The sequence below is a fragment of the Aristolochia californica genome, unplaced genomic scaffold (assembly GCF_029961685.1).
Source record: "Aristolochia californica isolate CCGP_79_NKW_82.1479 unplaced genomic scaffold, dmAriCali1.0.hap1 SCAF_5, whole genome shotgun sequence".
Classification (NCBI taxonomy): domain Eukaryota; kingdom Viridiplantae; phylum Streptophyta; class Magnoliopsida; order Piperales; family Aristolochiaceae; genus Aristolochia; species Aristolochia californica.
The window spans coordinates 5,033,367-5,049,572 of record NW_027182214.1 but is presented as its reverse complement, the minus strand read 5'-3'; the positions used below and the strand labels follow the sequence as shown (position 1 = coordinate 5,049,572).

The 16,206-nt window shown below is 35.6% G+C and overlaps 1 protein-coding gene across 3 annotated transcripts; it reads right to left on the bottom strand.

The window, feature by feature from the left end:
* Positions 1 to 2,584: 2,584 nt before the first annotated feature.
* Positions 2,585 to 15,462, bottom strand: LOC137966199 (reticulon-like protein B16). 3 transcript variants are annotated; one of them, XM_068812751.1, is made up of 7 exons: positions 15,304 to 15,462; positions 14,974 to 15,135; positions 12,670 to 12,850; positions 12,260 to 12,401; positions 12,059 to 12,128; positions 10,111 to 10,223; positions 2,585 to 3,117 (listed from the first exon to the last, which is right to left on the bottom strand). In XM_068812751.1, exons 2-7 carry the CDS (start codon positions 15,128 to 15,130, stop codon positions 2,995 to 2,997), a joined length of 786 nt encoding a protein of 261 aa, XP_068668852.1. In that variant the 5' UTR covers positions 15,131 to 15,135; positions 15,304 to 15,462; the 3' UTR covers positions 2,585 to 2,994. The 3 variants fall into 3 exon arrangements, with proteins under 3 accessions (XP_068668852.1, XP_068668851.1, XP_068668853.1); XM_068812750.1 differs by lacking the exon at positions 15,304 to 15,462 and having other exon boundaries at positions 14,974 to 15,220; XM_068812752.1 differs by lacking the exons at positions 10,111 to 10,223; positions 15,304 to 15,462 and having other exon boundaries at positions 14,974 to 15,219.
* Positions 15,463 to 16,206: the final 744 nt, after the last annotated feature.

Genomic DNA, 16,206 nt, shown 5'->3' with positions numbered 1-16,206 from the left:
TCAATGTTCTAAGGCTACAGGCATTGGTCAATAAAGTAGGTTCTCATATGTCGACCCACCTTGAAGAAGGAGAGCATGATACATTGTCGAATCGACAAGTGGCTTGGACAAATATAAGTCTCCATAATACCATTGTTTGAGGGACAAGTACACATGATGTTGTTCTAATCATTCAAATTAAATAGATGTCTATCATATTTATTATTAATTATATAAATATATTTATGATGATTTATTAATATTATTACTTAAAATTTAATTAGTTCCTTATCTATTACATTATAGTTAATATAGTAACCATTATATTTTTATTCATTTAATATAATATTATGCTTTAAAAAAATAAATTAATTTAGTAATTTAATTTATTGTTTAATTTTAAATAATTATGATTTACTTATTATTAATTTAATTTATATAGTAACTTTTTTATGAACTATAAATTTATAATAATTATTAAAAATAAAATTAATTAAAATATTACTTAGAGTTATAATATATTGAAATTAGAAATTTAATCTTAACAAACTTAAATTTAACCTTGGTCTATCTAGCTAGCCAAATCAACTAAGCTGCATGTATGAAATTCGAAGTTCCCCAAGCTCTTTCAACCCTCTCTCAAGTTCCTTTAAATCCAAGAAGGATGTGATCTTTTCAAGGTTTTAGTCTCAAGAGTTAAGTATTTATGTATTTACTTTCATATCTATTGAATATTCATTGTTTAAGCTATTTGTTTCCAAACTAAAAACTTTTTTTCAGTCAGCCTTATTTAGTTTCACTTTGTTGATATAGTGGTTATTTGCCTAGGATTAAGATGTAACACTTTCTTTCTACTGGATGCTATATTTGTCTAACTATGAGAATTTTTTACTTCATTAAAAAGCAAGTATCCCTAGCATTGAGTTCAATCTGGTATCAAATTGATATAAGTAAATCCCTTTTAGGGTCTAGGTGGTTGTACCTAGTGTTGTTGACCATAAGTCCTTGTGTGTTTTAGGTAGGTGTTGTAAAATTGAACAAGCTTAGTTTGTTATTGTAGGTGTCTTTAGACATTTCATAGTGGAATTTTTAATTCTAGGGCAAGAGTTCCCCAGAGCGGAGTAATAATCTAAAATAGAAATTGTGAACCACTATAAAAATTTTGGCGTAGTAAATGTGTTTGTGTAAATTTTATGGTTTTAAGAAAACTATTGTAAACACCCCCTGTCCCCCCTAGGTTTACTTGAACAAAACTTGTCAAGTGGTATCAAAGCAAGTGTACTCTTAAAGCTCGGTTATAAGTTGAGCACTAAAGATTCTATGAAGACACTAAGCTAGAAGTGCATTACCAACTCACGTAGTAAATTCCTACAACACATACTAAGTTTTTAGAATGAAGTGATTGTCTAACACCTCTCTTTTGATGGTAGTAATTATGAATTCTGAAAAATATCGGATGAGTGTTTCTATTAAGTTTGTGAGTCTTGAACTTTGGGAGTCTATTTTTGAAGGATTCTCTCTACCTTCAAGAGCATTAAATGGAAAGATAATTCTCAAAGTGGTCAATAATTGGTATAAGGTAGACATGGCTAAAGTGGATGACAATGCCAAGTCTATAAAACTTTCATTCTAAATTCAGCAAAAGGCATATGAGATAACTAGAATCTGAATTTTCTAGAAACAAGAAATGTAGTTCATCTCATTCCAAGTGCTCTAATAATCTTTATTTAGTTGGAGAAATAGTTTTAGACGAAACCCAAAATCTACATAGTGAAAAAGAACTCTAGGTATTGTTAGAGAATCCTCAAAACATCATTAAGAAAAAGGCTAAGGAAAACAAGAATCTTACCTTCAAGCTAACCAAGGGAAAAGAAAGTTTATATGAACTAGAAAAGATGAAAAAAGATAATGATAAAATCATCATTGAATAAAAAAGACTAAAGAAATCTCTTCACATGAAAAGGAATTAAGGATCGATTATAGATTGCTTTTGAACTCCCAAAAAAAAAAAAAAAATAATCGTTGAGAGAGAAAAATCTTAGAACTGCCCCATGTGTTGAATTTCTGAAAAAGAGAAATAATTTATTAACACGATTATCCTTGAGTACAAGGAGTATCTATTTATAATAGAGAAAACAAGTAAAATCAGGTTAAAACTACCCATGTCCCACTTATTTATTTATTTATTTTTAAAATGATGATAAATTTTATTAAAACAAAAGCTCAAACGAGCATATTACAATGTGGGGGTGGCGCTTTCTTGTTGTAAGAGTCATGTAAGACTCTCTTATACCTACTCTTAAACAATCCCCTTCGAGTTGGAGTTTATAACTTTAGCTTGCAAGGAAAAGGATTATTGGTCTTTAAGAAAAAAATCTTCATATTTTGTGGTCACATAAAATTTAATTACCACTACACATGGAATTCCTCATAGTATATTTTATCACCTACCTCAATCCTTTACACTTCTCCGTCTATTCTTTGACTTAAGTCAGGAGGTAATGGTGGTAGTCCCAACTTGAAAGAAAAAAATAATTGTAATAATTATCTCCTTTTATCATAAAAATAAAAATAAAAAGTCAAAACCAACCTCAAAGGATTTCAAACAAAATAGTGATAATGATAAAAAAAATAAAGAGTAAAGAGAAAATTAAAAACAGGAAAGCCAATAATTACACAATCTTTGTCATAATCCTACGCGAGTTGATCAACAACTTGTCTGCCCATTTACACGATCAAACTCTTAATCACCTCATCAGAAAGGTAGAATTCTCATATCTCAGGGAAAGAAAGGAACAGACTTTAAAAGAAAAAAGAAAAAAGAATAAAACAAGGAATTTACACGCATCAAAACACAAATTTCTATTCATCAAAAAGAAAAACGAGAGAGACAAGACAAGCATTTGTACAAACAAAACTCAGCAGAAACCGCGACAGAGAGAAGTGTCATGAACTTACACCCACACCAAGTTCAGGTCTCTTTATCCTTAGCGAAACCTCTTGGAAGTCTGCTTATTACATTTGCATCCACAATGTTGTAGTGCTCTGAAATTTTAGTGTGGACGACTCCAGCATACCTATCAACATGCTCTTCATACTTACTATACAACGCAGGAACAGTAATTGAAAGAATGGTACCTGGAACCAGTCAAAAGTTAAAAATTGCATGTAAGTGAACCATACATGTTAACTGCAATCTTCCCGGTGAATGAAATGTTACATCATGTGACCAAACATGTGCTTTTGATATTGCTCCTCATCCACAAAATATCAAATTCAGCTACATATTCGTTTTGTCTAGCCTCCTATCCTGGTGAGACTAGAAACCGGTACCTCACACTAGAAATTCTCCCATGTGGCCCAATACACTAGTTTCAGCTACAAATGTAAATCATATCTTAAAATAAGAAATACTTAACTCCATGATTCATGCAGACAAAGAGCTTGCTCAAATACATTTTCACTAACCCTCACATGATTATAGCGAGTCAGGGTTAACATAACAAAAACATAGGGAAAGACAATGACGACACAAAAGGGGGAAAAAGAAAAAAAGAATGTTATTATTTTTATTTTTGTTTACAGAGAACAGTGAGAGATTTTATTAAGAGCAAAAGAGAAAGGCAAGAAGAGTCATCCAAGGTGACCAAATAGTACAAAATTAAAGAAGAAAATAAACAATAGATGCAAAGGCTGATTAGGGTAAGTATCTCCTGTAATAGTCCTTGATGACACATTTCACTCTAGCCAGAGAGTGCTATGTCGTTGCCACTTCTCTGGCTATCGTTGCAGTATCAATCAAAGAGGTGCTAATATCCCTAGTTTATTTATTTAGAAAAAAAAAAAAACAAAAAAAAAAATAAAGATCCATGGGAGACCTTTCATTAGCTTCTACCAGTGATAATGGCCTACTCACTATTTCAAAAAAAAAAAAGGTAATAATGGCCTACTCCACTCCAAAAGAGCAAAAAAGATTCACATAAAGAGTTTGAATCTCTTGATGGAAAGTCTCTCAGGTTAGCGTCCATGAAATCCACATGCTCAGAAGGAGCAGACAGTTGTAACTCCCAGCGCTGTTATGGACAAGAAAGTTGTCCGCGGCAGAGGTAAGGTTTCTGCTGAGCTTCCACCCAGATTTAACTCTTGAGTCACCCTTCATGCAAAGAGAGTTCAGGTGCATAGGACAGGGGAATAAACAGTGTATAAATAGAATGAAATAAGCTATCCTATAAAGTTTTCAAATTACTCAAAGATTGTTATGTATAAGCATTTTACTCGATTCTTATACCTTATTCTGTATACCATTTATTTACCCATTTATCAAATGATAAAATGGGTAATCAGTTAAATAAACAGAGTAGTAATAAAAATTAGTTAAATCTATAAAGATCAAGTATAAAAAATACATAATCGTATATACAAAATCCTAGAACAATGACACTCTAATCTATAAGAAAACAAAAGAAACAGTATTATAAAATTCTTAACTAAAGGATACTGATCACATCTCAAATATATATGCACTCAAACAAAAAATTACTGAATTTCCCTTATATATAACCGGGTAAGCGGCCAAACATGAAGAGTAAGAAAGACCAGGACAGCAAGTAAGTAACAATATTTATTTGCATAAAAAACAAAAAGGACGACAATTCCTGTGCAATTGGACAGCAAGCAGCAGATGGCTTTCTCACAGAAACAACAGGAAAGTTAGGTTGATCAAGCTCTCCTCTAACTTCATCAACTAATTTAAGTGCCAAAGACTCAGTAGTGCGATAAAACCCTTAGGCATACAAAGAGAACTGACTGACTTGATGCTATGTGACTAAAGAATCCCTACAACCCTAATTTTATTGACTAGACACAACTTGGTTCAACTATTTTGTAGAATTGTATAATAGAGGTACTAGAGGGAAGAGGAGAGGAGAGGAGAGGAGAGCAGAGGAGAGGAAACCAAAAACTCCCTTTAACAGTCTAAGTGATCTAAATATTCCTATTATTGTCTGTAAGGTGTCCATACGTATACTAGATATCCTACTTTTCAATTTGTTTCATTTAATTTCCTATCGGGTTCCTTCATGAAGTTTGTGCTATCTTTGTCTTCAAGTATTATTCCTTTTTCAGCACAGGAAGCCTTATTGTCTCCTCGGTAGAAGTAGGTTATAGATGTGGAGATGGAAGTTTTACTTGACTGGAGGTACATGGAAATTATGTGATCCACCACCTAGTCTTGCAATTATAGGATGTCGTTGAGTATATACAATGAAGTATAAGGCCAGTGGATCTATTGACAAGTATAAAACCCTACTTGTGGCTAAAAGATATACTTAGACATATGGTGTCGATGTGTTTGAAACTTTCTCTCCAGTAGCCAAATTGTTTGTTGGGATTCTCGTTTTAGTGGTAGTGACGAAGGATTGACCTTTATTTAGCTGAATATAAAGAATTCATTCTTATATGGGGACTTGGATGAAGTATACATGAGCAACCTCCTATGTATGTTGCTCTAGGAAGATTGAAAAAGTATGCAAGTTGAAAAAGGTAATTAACTATCTCAAGTAGAGTCATAGGGCACGGTTTGACAAGTTCAAAAAGGTGGTTATGTTATTGGTTTTTTTCTAGAAGCCACTTTAATCATTCCTTGTTTATCATTACATACATATTTGTCGATTGTATATCTAGATGATAGGTCACTTAAATATTTTCTTGGAATTGAGGTAGCCAAAAGTAAAACAGGATTTGTTTTGACACAACGGAAGTATGTCATGCATATGTTGTAGGAGTATGGATACTAGGGGTAAAACCTACATAGACACCAATGGAGGTGAGTCATAATCTTCATGAAGATCTTTTTCAAAAAAATAAAAATAAAAATAAAATAAAAAAATAATCTTCATAAAGATAGTTGTGTTCAACTCAAGGTTAAGACCATGTAGAAAAGACTAGTAGGTAAACTTATTTCTACTACAGCTACGCAACTAGATATATCATTTGTTGTAAGCATGGTTAGTCAATTTATAGTGTCCACATAAAATTCATCTATAGGCAGCTCATAGAGTACTGCTATATTTGAAGGGGGCACCAAGAAAAGGTTTGTTATATGAGCCACATGGTCACTAAAAGAATGAGGCATATTCAGATGCAGACTATGCTGGATCCAAATTGGATCAGAAATCTACTATAGGCTATTATGTATTTGTTGGTGAAATTTTAATCAGTTAGAAGAGTAAGAAACAAAATGTGGTGGCTCACTCTAGTGCAGAAACCAAATACAAAGTAATGGCGCATATAGCTAGTGAGCTCATGTGGATCAAGTTCCAGTTATAGGAGTTGAATATTACCACTTGTTAGATTCTAGGGTTTCATCCTTGAAAGAGCTAAAGTTGAGGTGAAGAAGAGGTAGGAAGGAGAAGAGAAAGTATAAGAGAGAAGAGCAACAAAAGTAAGTAAGGGAGCACGAGCAAGGGTGGATTCAAGCTTCACAAGGAGAGCTGGAGTATGAGCCTCCCCTCTTCATAATGTCTTATTTATAATCAACAGTAGAAACCCTAATACATGATAAAGATAAAAAGGAATTTAAAACACACGGTATTTACAAGGTATACCACTTAATCCCTTAATTACAAGACATGTCATTAGTGCTTCTTCAACACTCCCCCTCAAGTTGCTACAAAAATATCAAATATACCAAGTTTTGTGCAAGTACCAAGAGGTCCTACTGCAATAGCCATTGTGAAAATATTTGCTAGCTGATTTTTTAAGGGAATATATAGCATAGATCTGACACCAACTTGTAGCTTCTAACGAAAAAAATGGCAATCAATTTCGATGTGCTTTGTCATTTCATGAAAAATTGGATTGGCCAAAATATGAATAGCCTTTTGGTTGTCACAATGAAGTTGCATGGGTTTGGTTATTGGAAAACTAAGTTTTGTCATTAGGGACCTAAGTCACAACAACTTACTGCATGTGTTATGGCCCTATTCTGCTTCAGCAATAGATCTAATTAGCACACTCTGTTTTTTGTCTCTCCAAGTGACCAAGTTACCTCCAATATTGGTGCAATAAGTGGATTTTCTATCGTCAAGGAAGCCAGCCAAATCTACATATACAAATCCTTCTATATTGGTGTGCCCATGACATTTATATAATAAACCTTGACCTGGATTTTTCTTTAAATACCTGAAAGATTCTTTCTAATGCCAAACAATGAGGCCATCGTGGTTGATGCATAAACTGACTAATAACACTTTGTTAAAGTCGTGCTTCGTAGGGTTGCCAAATTATTTCTTGCCCTTCATTCACTGTCTGGCCTCGGTGTGTTCTAAGATAGATGCTATATGTTGGCATTTTCTTTGGAGAGGCTCTAAAGACACTTTCAGATATCATTTGGTCAGTTGGAAGGAGATTTGTTTTCCACGGATTAGGGGTGGTCTAGGCATCCGGCCCACGAAAGAGATGTAGTGTGCCCTAGTCCTTAAGTGGATTTGGAATCTCAATTCCAAGCATAACGGCTTGTGGAGAGAGATGATGAGATTCTCTCTCCAACTCTCAGGTAGTTGGTGGAGAGAGGGAGGTGCTCCCCGCCGTTTGTCCCCAATATGGAAATTCGTCTACAAGTTGCTCCCCACCTTCAAGGCCGCGACTTCTTTCTATCCTAAGAATGGGATAACTCTTCTCTTCTGGGCTGATGAGTGGTGTGGTCCCTGCCCCCTTATTGAGAATTACCCAGGGCTATCTAGGATTGCTATGGATTTGTCGTGCTTGGTGGTTGATTGGAATAATCAATCGTGGAGCCTTATCTTCCATCGGGGTGTTTGAATGATGAAGAAGCCGCAACCTTCTGTTCGCTTCTATCCAGCCTTAACAGTGTCATCATTTGTGACCGCGTACATGATAAGTTGATTTGGAAGCCTAGCATCAACAGTATCTTCTCGGTTGCCTCAGCTTATTCCCACATTAGGGCGGATGACCCCAGCATGCCTGAGCACAAGGCCAATCTTGCCTAGAAACTCTTTGTGCCAAATAAGATAAAAAAATTCATATGGACAGCCATTAGGGAACAAATCCTCACTGTAGACAAACTCCACAAGCGGGGCTTTACTGCCCCTAATAGCACCTACCCTCTCTACAACGTTTGTGAGGAATTCGTTCAGCATGTTCTCCTTCACTGTTACTACTCTTGGCGAGTTTGGATGGAGATCTTTCAGAAAATTGGCATACAATTGGGCCTTCATCAGGACCTTTTTGACACTTTTCAGATGGTTTTGGGACTCGATTGCCTAGAATCAGCAAATTGGTTCTCTCTACTCGTCTTGCCCATATCCGTGGCGTCTATGGCTTGAGAGAAATAATTGGCGATTCAACCTCAAATTCAGCAACCTAGAAAGCATTGCCTCTTACGCCGTGGGTATGATCTCTAGCTGGTTGCACACCAAAAAGGAATTTGCTCCCAAGGCAGCCATATCCCTTTGCTAAAATTGGAGCCTCTGGCCCATATGGCGGATCCCCCAAAGGTGCCTTTTATGCAAGAATGGGAGTCTCCTCCTAGTGACAGCATCAAGTTGAATTTTGATGGGAGTGTTTTGGGTTGCCCGGGGCCAACGGGTGCAAGTAGTGTCTTCAGAAACCACAGAGGAGAGACTGTTATGTCCTATGCGGGGCCGGTTGGTATTGCTGACTCCAACACCGCTGACGTGACTGCCCTTCTTCGTCAATTAAAAATTTTCAAGGACCATCTTCATGGAAAGCTACTTATTGAAGGGGATTAAGGAGTTGTTATTAGTTGGTGCTCTAGCACGGCCTCCCCTCCTTGGCATCATTGGCACACAATTTCTTCCATTTCGGACATTGTATCTACTATTTCATTTACTTGGAATCATATTCCAAGATCAGCCAATTCCTCGGCTGATAGATTAGCTAAAATTGGAACATCCCTTCAATCTCTCATAGTTTGGGATGGTTCCCCCTCTATGTATTTTTGCTCTTTTGAGCCTTTTAATATAACTCATCACTATTTCAAAAAAAAAAAAAAAAACACTAACCAAGTAAGAAACGTCTAGTCTTGTGAATGTGAAATAGATAAGTTTTCTAACCAAACATTGAAATTTTCCAACATTTACATTATCCCCAGATTCAATACATAATTTATCATTTGGTTCCATAGGAGTATCAACCAGCTTACAACCAAGCATCCTTGTTTCTTTAAGTAAATGGAGCACGTGCTTCCTGTGGGACAAAACTATTGTCATGACTTTATTGAAAAACTCCTATATCGAGAAAATATTTTAACAAACCAAGAACTTTGGTTTGAAACACCTGACACAAATGCTCCTTAACTTGTAAAATGCCCATGGAATCACTTCCTGTGATAATAATATCATCTACATAAACAACCATAAGTATGTCCTATGTTGTGTTTTTAGTAAAACCAAAATGATCACTTTCACATTGATTAAAACCAAGTCATACCACAACTTTGGTGAATTTATCAAACCAAGCATGAAGGGACTGTTTCAGCCTATAAATGGTCTTCCCGAGATGACACACTATCTCCCCCTTAACCACATAAGTGGTTAAATCATGTAAACTTCCTCAGATAAGTCACCATTAAGGAATGCATTTTTTACATCAAGCAGAAAAATTCTCCATTTAAAATTAACGATAAGGATATGAGGACATGTACTAAGTTCAACTTAGCTACTGGTGAAAAAGTTTCATCATAGTCAATGTCATATGATAGAGTATACCCCTTGGCCACTAACCCTGCTTTATACAGAGCAATTGTTCCATTTGGATTATATTTTAAGGTAAATACCCATCTGTGGCCCATTGTTTTTTTGTGAACGGAAGTATGAATAATTCCCAAGTGTCATTGTCATATAATGTTTGTGTCTCTTTGTCCATGGCAGTTTTCCACCTTGGATCACGGGAAACCTTTTCATAAGTGGTAGGGATACTAGAAGAAGACAAGGCTGCCAAAAATGTGACACAACTAGAAAACAATTTGTGAGTGGATAAAAAATGTATAAGGGGATGACAGGTAGAGGAACAAGACTCCTTATGGAGGGCAATAGGTCTAGTGCCATATGGTGGGCCAAACACAACAAGAGAAGATGGAGGGTAACTTACCTTAGGAACATCTAAGGACTCCACAAGAGTGATCAACAATGGGAGAGGAGATCTTAGTAGGTTGCTCACCATGTAGAATAGGTTGATGTGGTGGAATAAAAGGTCTTGGCATCCTGTTAAAGGCTCAAAATCAGGCAAAGAAACACTAGAGTAGAAGGGCTGGTCTTCAAAAAATGTAACATCTACTAAAATAAATGTATTTTTCATAGACAAATAATAACAAACATACCCTTTTTGAGTTTTAGAGTAACCAAAAAATATACATTTAACAACTTAAGGACTGAATTTATTTTCGATGTGGATAGTCTTATGCACAAAAGAAATACATCCAAATATGGAGAATGGTGTCTGACTCTATAAAACACTAGAAGGCAACATTAGAGACTTCTGAGAAAACTTATTTACCTCATAGTGACCAGACTAGATATATCATATGCAGTACGTGTGGTTAGTTAGTATATGCATAAACCACAACTTATCCATTGACAAAATCTAGAGAGGATCTTTAGGTATTTAAAAGGAGCTCTAGGGAAGAGACTTCTATATAAAAATCATGGTCACTTCAATATTGAAGGATTTGCGAATGTAGATTGGGCTGGATCACCTGACGACAGGAATTCACTACTGGGTATTGTACTTTAGTTGGAGGAAACCTGGTTACATGGCGGAGTAAAAAACAAAATATTGTTGCGAGATCCGGTGCAAAAGCAGAATACAGAGTTATGGCCCATGTAGTTAGTGAACTTCTATGGATCAAATCCCTCCTTACTGAATTAGGGTTCCACAAAGAAGTCTTTATGGAACTATATTGTGACAACCAGGCAGCCATTCATATTGCTTCAAATCTGCTCTTCCACGAGGGAACAAAACATATTGAGGTAGATTGCCACTTCATACGAGAAAAATTTTTAAGTCAATGTTTTATCTCTCAGACATGTTTCATCTCAAGGATAGGTGGCAACCATACTTACAAAACCAATCACATCCAAGATCCAGACCACTATGTAGCAAATTGGGTATCTAAAATGTTTTCTCTCCCCTAGCTTGAGGGGGAGTGTTGGAAGATAAGTTGAAAGTATAGTGGCATGATGTAAATTATCGTTGATTTCTATCCCTTTTCCTCCCTTCTTAGGGTAAAGGGTATTGATGTAATTATTGAGTTTTCAATTATTATATACACACTAAGGGGGAGGATTAGGCACGTCACTTAACCTAATCCTCTTTCCCTCTCTTTCTCTCAAGCTCTCTCCGAACTCTTGTCCCTCTCTTCTTCTTCTTCTTCTTCTCCTTCTCTCCTTTCTCTCTTTCTTCTTCTCCTCGGTTTCCACTTCTCTTGTGGTGCTTGTTTACTTTATAATCATGGGATCCTAAATCCAACAAGATGATAAATATGTCTGGGGAAGTATCATTGCAAGGGAGCCTGTGCTCCAGGTGGTGTAACACTTATGATGCACTTGTAAACAAGTTTAGGCAATTCTAGAAGCATGAAAAATGGAGTGAAGGAAAGCATGACAGGTGCACAAGCAGAAATTTCCAAGAAAAATCAATTGGAAAACTCACAAAACATTCTAGACATACTATGTGACATTATGTGTATTCATATCAGTTGTCATGATATCCTTGGCATAATGTACATCATTGCTCATGATACTGGTCTCTAGGAAATCATTTTGTCAAGTTTGACAGGTTGTCTTTCTAGTAGCAGTATATTTGGCTCAAGGTGAGGTATGCATCATCTTCCAGCCAAAGTTAAAAATGAAGCGGTCGTTGCAAACTGTTGATATGGAAGACAGTAAATAAAAGCAAATATTGGCTACCAGCACATGCACAGTATATCATGCAGACAACGGGATTAATTAATTGAGATGACCATGCAACTTAGAATTCACACAAGCCACAATGAGTATTCACTATGAAGGAAAAGTAATTAAGTATCACTTTTAGATACCTATATATGCAAGTGTGAAGAAAGAACAAAAGCTACCCACAACAGATAAAAGCCAAAGGCAAACCACCACCTGCCAAACACACAATAGATCATTAAGCATTTCTCAACCATTCAATTATAAAGTCATACAAAAGTAAAGCTTAACAACTTTTTTTTAAATGATAAGGTAAAGCTTTACACCCTAATATAGGTATTTCTGACCTTGAAAAATAGTCTGAAGTCTTTCCCAAGGGTGATATCATGTGCCATGAGCAACATATAGTTGATCTTAACACGAAATGAAGCAGCTGAATTATTAACCATTTCCTCAGACAAAACCAATTCAGGCAATGGTTGCAGTTGCCTGTCCATAGATCACCCAGTAATATAGTTAATAAAAAATTAAAAATAATTCAAATAAATTAGTCAATTAAATTAGATTGATTGAATCCATGATGCAATTTCTAATTTCTGGTCCAGTGCAAATACAATGGCACAATTAAATTAGTCAGTATACCCAGGTATAATATTGCTGGAAGTGTCAACAACACGTGCAAATAGCATTCTGCATACTAATTTATGAGATCCATGAGAAAAAGATGAATCAAAAGGTGTAAGCCGATTAAACTTACTTGTTTAGAAGTGCAGCTCCATTGGCTCGAATAAATTGGATTACAACTAAAATTAGCAGAATATCAGAACAGATCGATAAGAATGATATTCCAGACCACTCAAATAGAAGCCATCCAACTGTAGCAACAACTATTATTCCAAAGGAAATTTGCCACTGTTTCCATAGGATGACATCAGCAGCTACAAACAAAAGATATGACAGATATCACTGTATTAGAACTTGTTTCAGATAACTGAAAATTTTCTAAGACATACTACAGTTTCATCTTTTTTATGTTTTTCACAAATGAAGGTGTCACACATCATGAATTTCATTACAGGACTTAAAATATGACCTACATCAAAGTGGACTAAGGATTGAATTTTTTTCTTCAAATAAGGATTAAAATGAAGGACACTACACAAGAGTTACAAAGAGGTGCGAGCTGGAATATAAAATCAAGTTACTATCCTTCTAGGATCTAAATTTTCCAAAAGTAAAAATATTCACAAATACAAATTAATCAAAATATTATCATTTCACTATGAATTCCTGCATTTTGTCAAGTAAGAAAACTTATTTGCAAGTAAAGATATTCTTTGTGTTTCTGTTATATGATTTGTACTCTTCACTGCAACAACTAGGGGATCAAACAAATCAATCATATAACCATGAAAAAAATAATAATTAATCAACCTTTGGAAACAGGCAAAGCTGATTCTTTATCTGAAATTTCTTTGGTAAAAATAAAATTCGAAAAAAAAATTAAAAATTATATTACTCTAGTTAAATACAGTGAGAAATAAGGATTCATTAAAGAAGCACAACAAACAGCAAGGAATATAAAACATTGACATATAAGGAAAATGCGAGGCAACAAAGAAATATAGCCACAAGGCGCAACAAACTAAAAAATAAAAAAATATATGAATAATCATAAAGGGAGAAAGTTGCCAGAAGGAGCTAATGGATAGATTCTTCCCTCACGAGAAAGTCTGTCACACTGGCACACCTCAGTGTGTGCTGCCAATTAACAGGCAGAGACACCCATATATTTTCTATCTCATGAAAATCTGCCAAGAAACGCCTGTCTTCTTCCCCGAAGCCTAACTGATAACTATTATATAATCACCCTTAACAACGAGGGGGAAGAAGAATCTATCACAATAAAGTCTTAAGGCTTGGAGTAGGCCCTCAAGTTATCTATCATGGACTCACATTGTCCAAAAGGACAGAAGAAAACAAGGAGAATACTTCCAGTAGAATCCTTGTTTATGCCCCCTCCACTAGCTCAGCGAGGGTTGTCCGTAGAGTTGCCATCAAATTGAGTTTAACTACCTCTTGAAGAGGCACCACCGAGACGATGTATATAACTTAAAACAGTGAAGACTGAAGAAGATTTAATTTTGACCTTCAAAACAGTGAAGACTGAAGACGATTTAATTTTGACCTTCAAAACAGTGAAGACTGAAGAAGATTTAATTTTGACTTTCCAAACAGTGAAGACTGAAGAAGATTTAACTTTAACTTTTACTTTAATAACCACAAAGATTGAGTTAAACAAAGAAGTGGAATTCGTACAAACTTGAAGAAGAATGGAAATTTTAGAACATTTTTTTTTTTTGGAAAAAGGTGACTCTTTAAGCAGCCCAAAGGCAAAAGGGGTAAATTGCAAGAGGCTGGGGGGTTGATGATCAACTCCCTCCGGCCACCTTGTCTGTCTGGCCACTGGCAGACCTATTTACATGAGACCAGCTATAAACACAACTTCTAGTTAGGTTACAATAAGAGAATTATTCCCCATGTCCATCGATAAAATGTAAACACTACAGTTGCTCTACTCATTGCACTGGATACAGTCCCAGATGGAGTTTTCAGTTGAGTGCAGATATATTAAATGCAAATACTAGTGGTGAACTCGTGCAGAACTGGAGTACTTACAACATCAGAGATTATGTTAAACTAAACAGGGCCATATCATCTTCTTACAAAATCAAGTGATACTAAAGTGCTTCTTTGTTTTCTTTGGTAGAAAAAACACTACAATGTAAACCAGGTCTTCTAAGCTGTTAAAATTTGCAGATCCCTCTCAAATCACAAGTATTTCAACCTTCTAGCTATAGACACCTCATAAGTATTCAAGTCTACATTTTCTGGTTGATTTTCATTTGTTTATTTTCCTCAGATAGACTAAGTGTAATTTTCAGAAGGAAATAATAGAAGCAAAAAAAGAATATTATTCCATGGTATGAAATTAGTTTTCAACTATTATACAAACATTTAATTGACAAAGAAGATAAACGAATTTTATGAGCCTGGCTACCTTTCCCTCCACCCATTATCTGACGAATTGACCTCTGACGATCAAAGAAACGATAACAAGAAGCAGCAGGAACCGAAGGGCTAGAATTCTCCTCTGTTCGCTCCCTCCTTGTGTCACCGTTACCCTCCACAGCATAATAATCTTGTGAACTGTCCATCAGTTCTGTCAAAGAAAGACAGTGAACCAATTAAAACGCATGCCCAAATAAAAAAAACGAAAATCTGTCAGGGACCACTAAAAAACACTGCTGCGAAACTAAACCTAGAGTACAAAGGAAAACAAGAATAGTAAAAGGTTGGTCATACATATCTTTACAAAAACAAAAATTACCCTTCGACAGTATCTTTTTTCTTTTTGAATGCTGAAGTAATAAATGATAAAAGACTAATAATGTTTGAAATGCTTCTTTGTCGTGGAGGAGGAAAAATCAATGCTTCTGGGTATTCTACTATGATTTTTGTTGTAAAAGTCTGACCCAAGTGGTATGGGTTCGGTTGAAGTCGACTAAACCAATTTGACAGCCAAATAACCTTTCACTCTGTCAGTGGGAGTAACGGCCCTCTTCCAGTCGGCAAAAGAAAAGAGGGGATGAGAGCTGATCCACCTACCCCCATTAACGTTTTGCAAATTGAAAGGATCTCCCCTCCCTCGCCCTTCTTTGCAACAAAATGCCTAGTTGGTTGAGCAAAAGTACTTGGTTCATTGGTGAACCTGGCATAGTCACCAATATCTACATAGAGGTTAGCCCGTTGCCCCCTCTTTCATACGATCCCTCCTATTGGATTGAGCTTGTGTCAACACCTTCACTCCACCTATTTTTTATGTGTGTTTCAAATGAACAAATTTGCATCTCACAGTTGTGCCTTTTCATTTTACATTATTCAAATGAACTTGAATTATTTGAATCGAAGTTAGATAGTGCAGGTGTAATGCAAGACAAGCATGACTTGAAAAATATCATAAAGTCTTTGAAGACTATCAATATTAGAATATATCTTAGCACATTTTTCCTAGATAATTTTGGTTGTATCAAGACGTACAACATTAATAACCATGCTTTCGTCCAAGCTATTGACTAGCCAATTTATGACTAATGTGTCTTCTTTGAGTCACATTTTGTAAGTGGTGGAGGAGATTTGATGAGGTGATCAACATGATCTTTCATAATAAAAAACCTTTTGATTGACTGAGCCAAAGAAAGATAGTTTAAAACCCCTTTAAGAGGTATGGTGG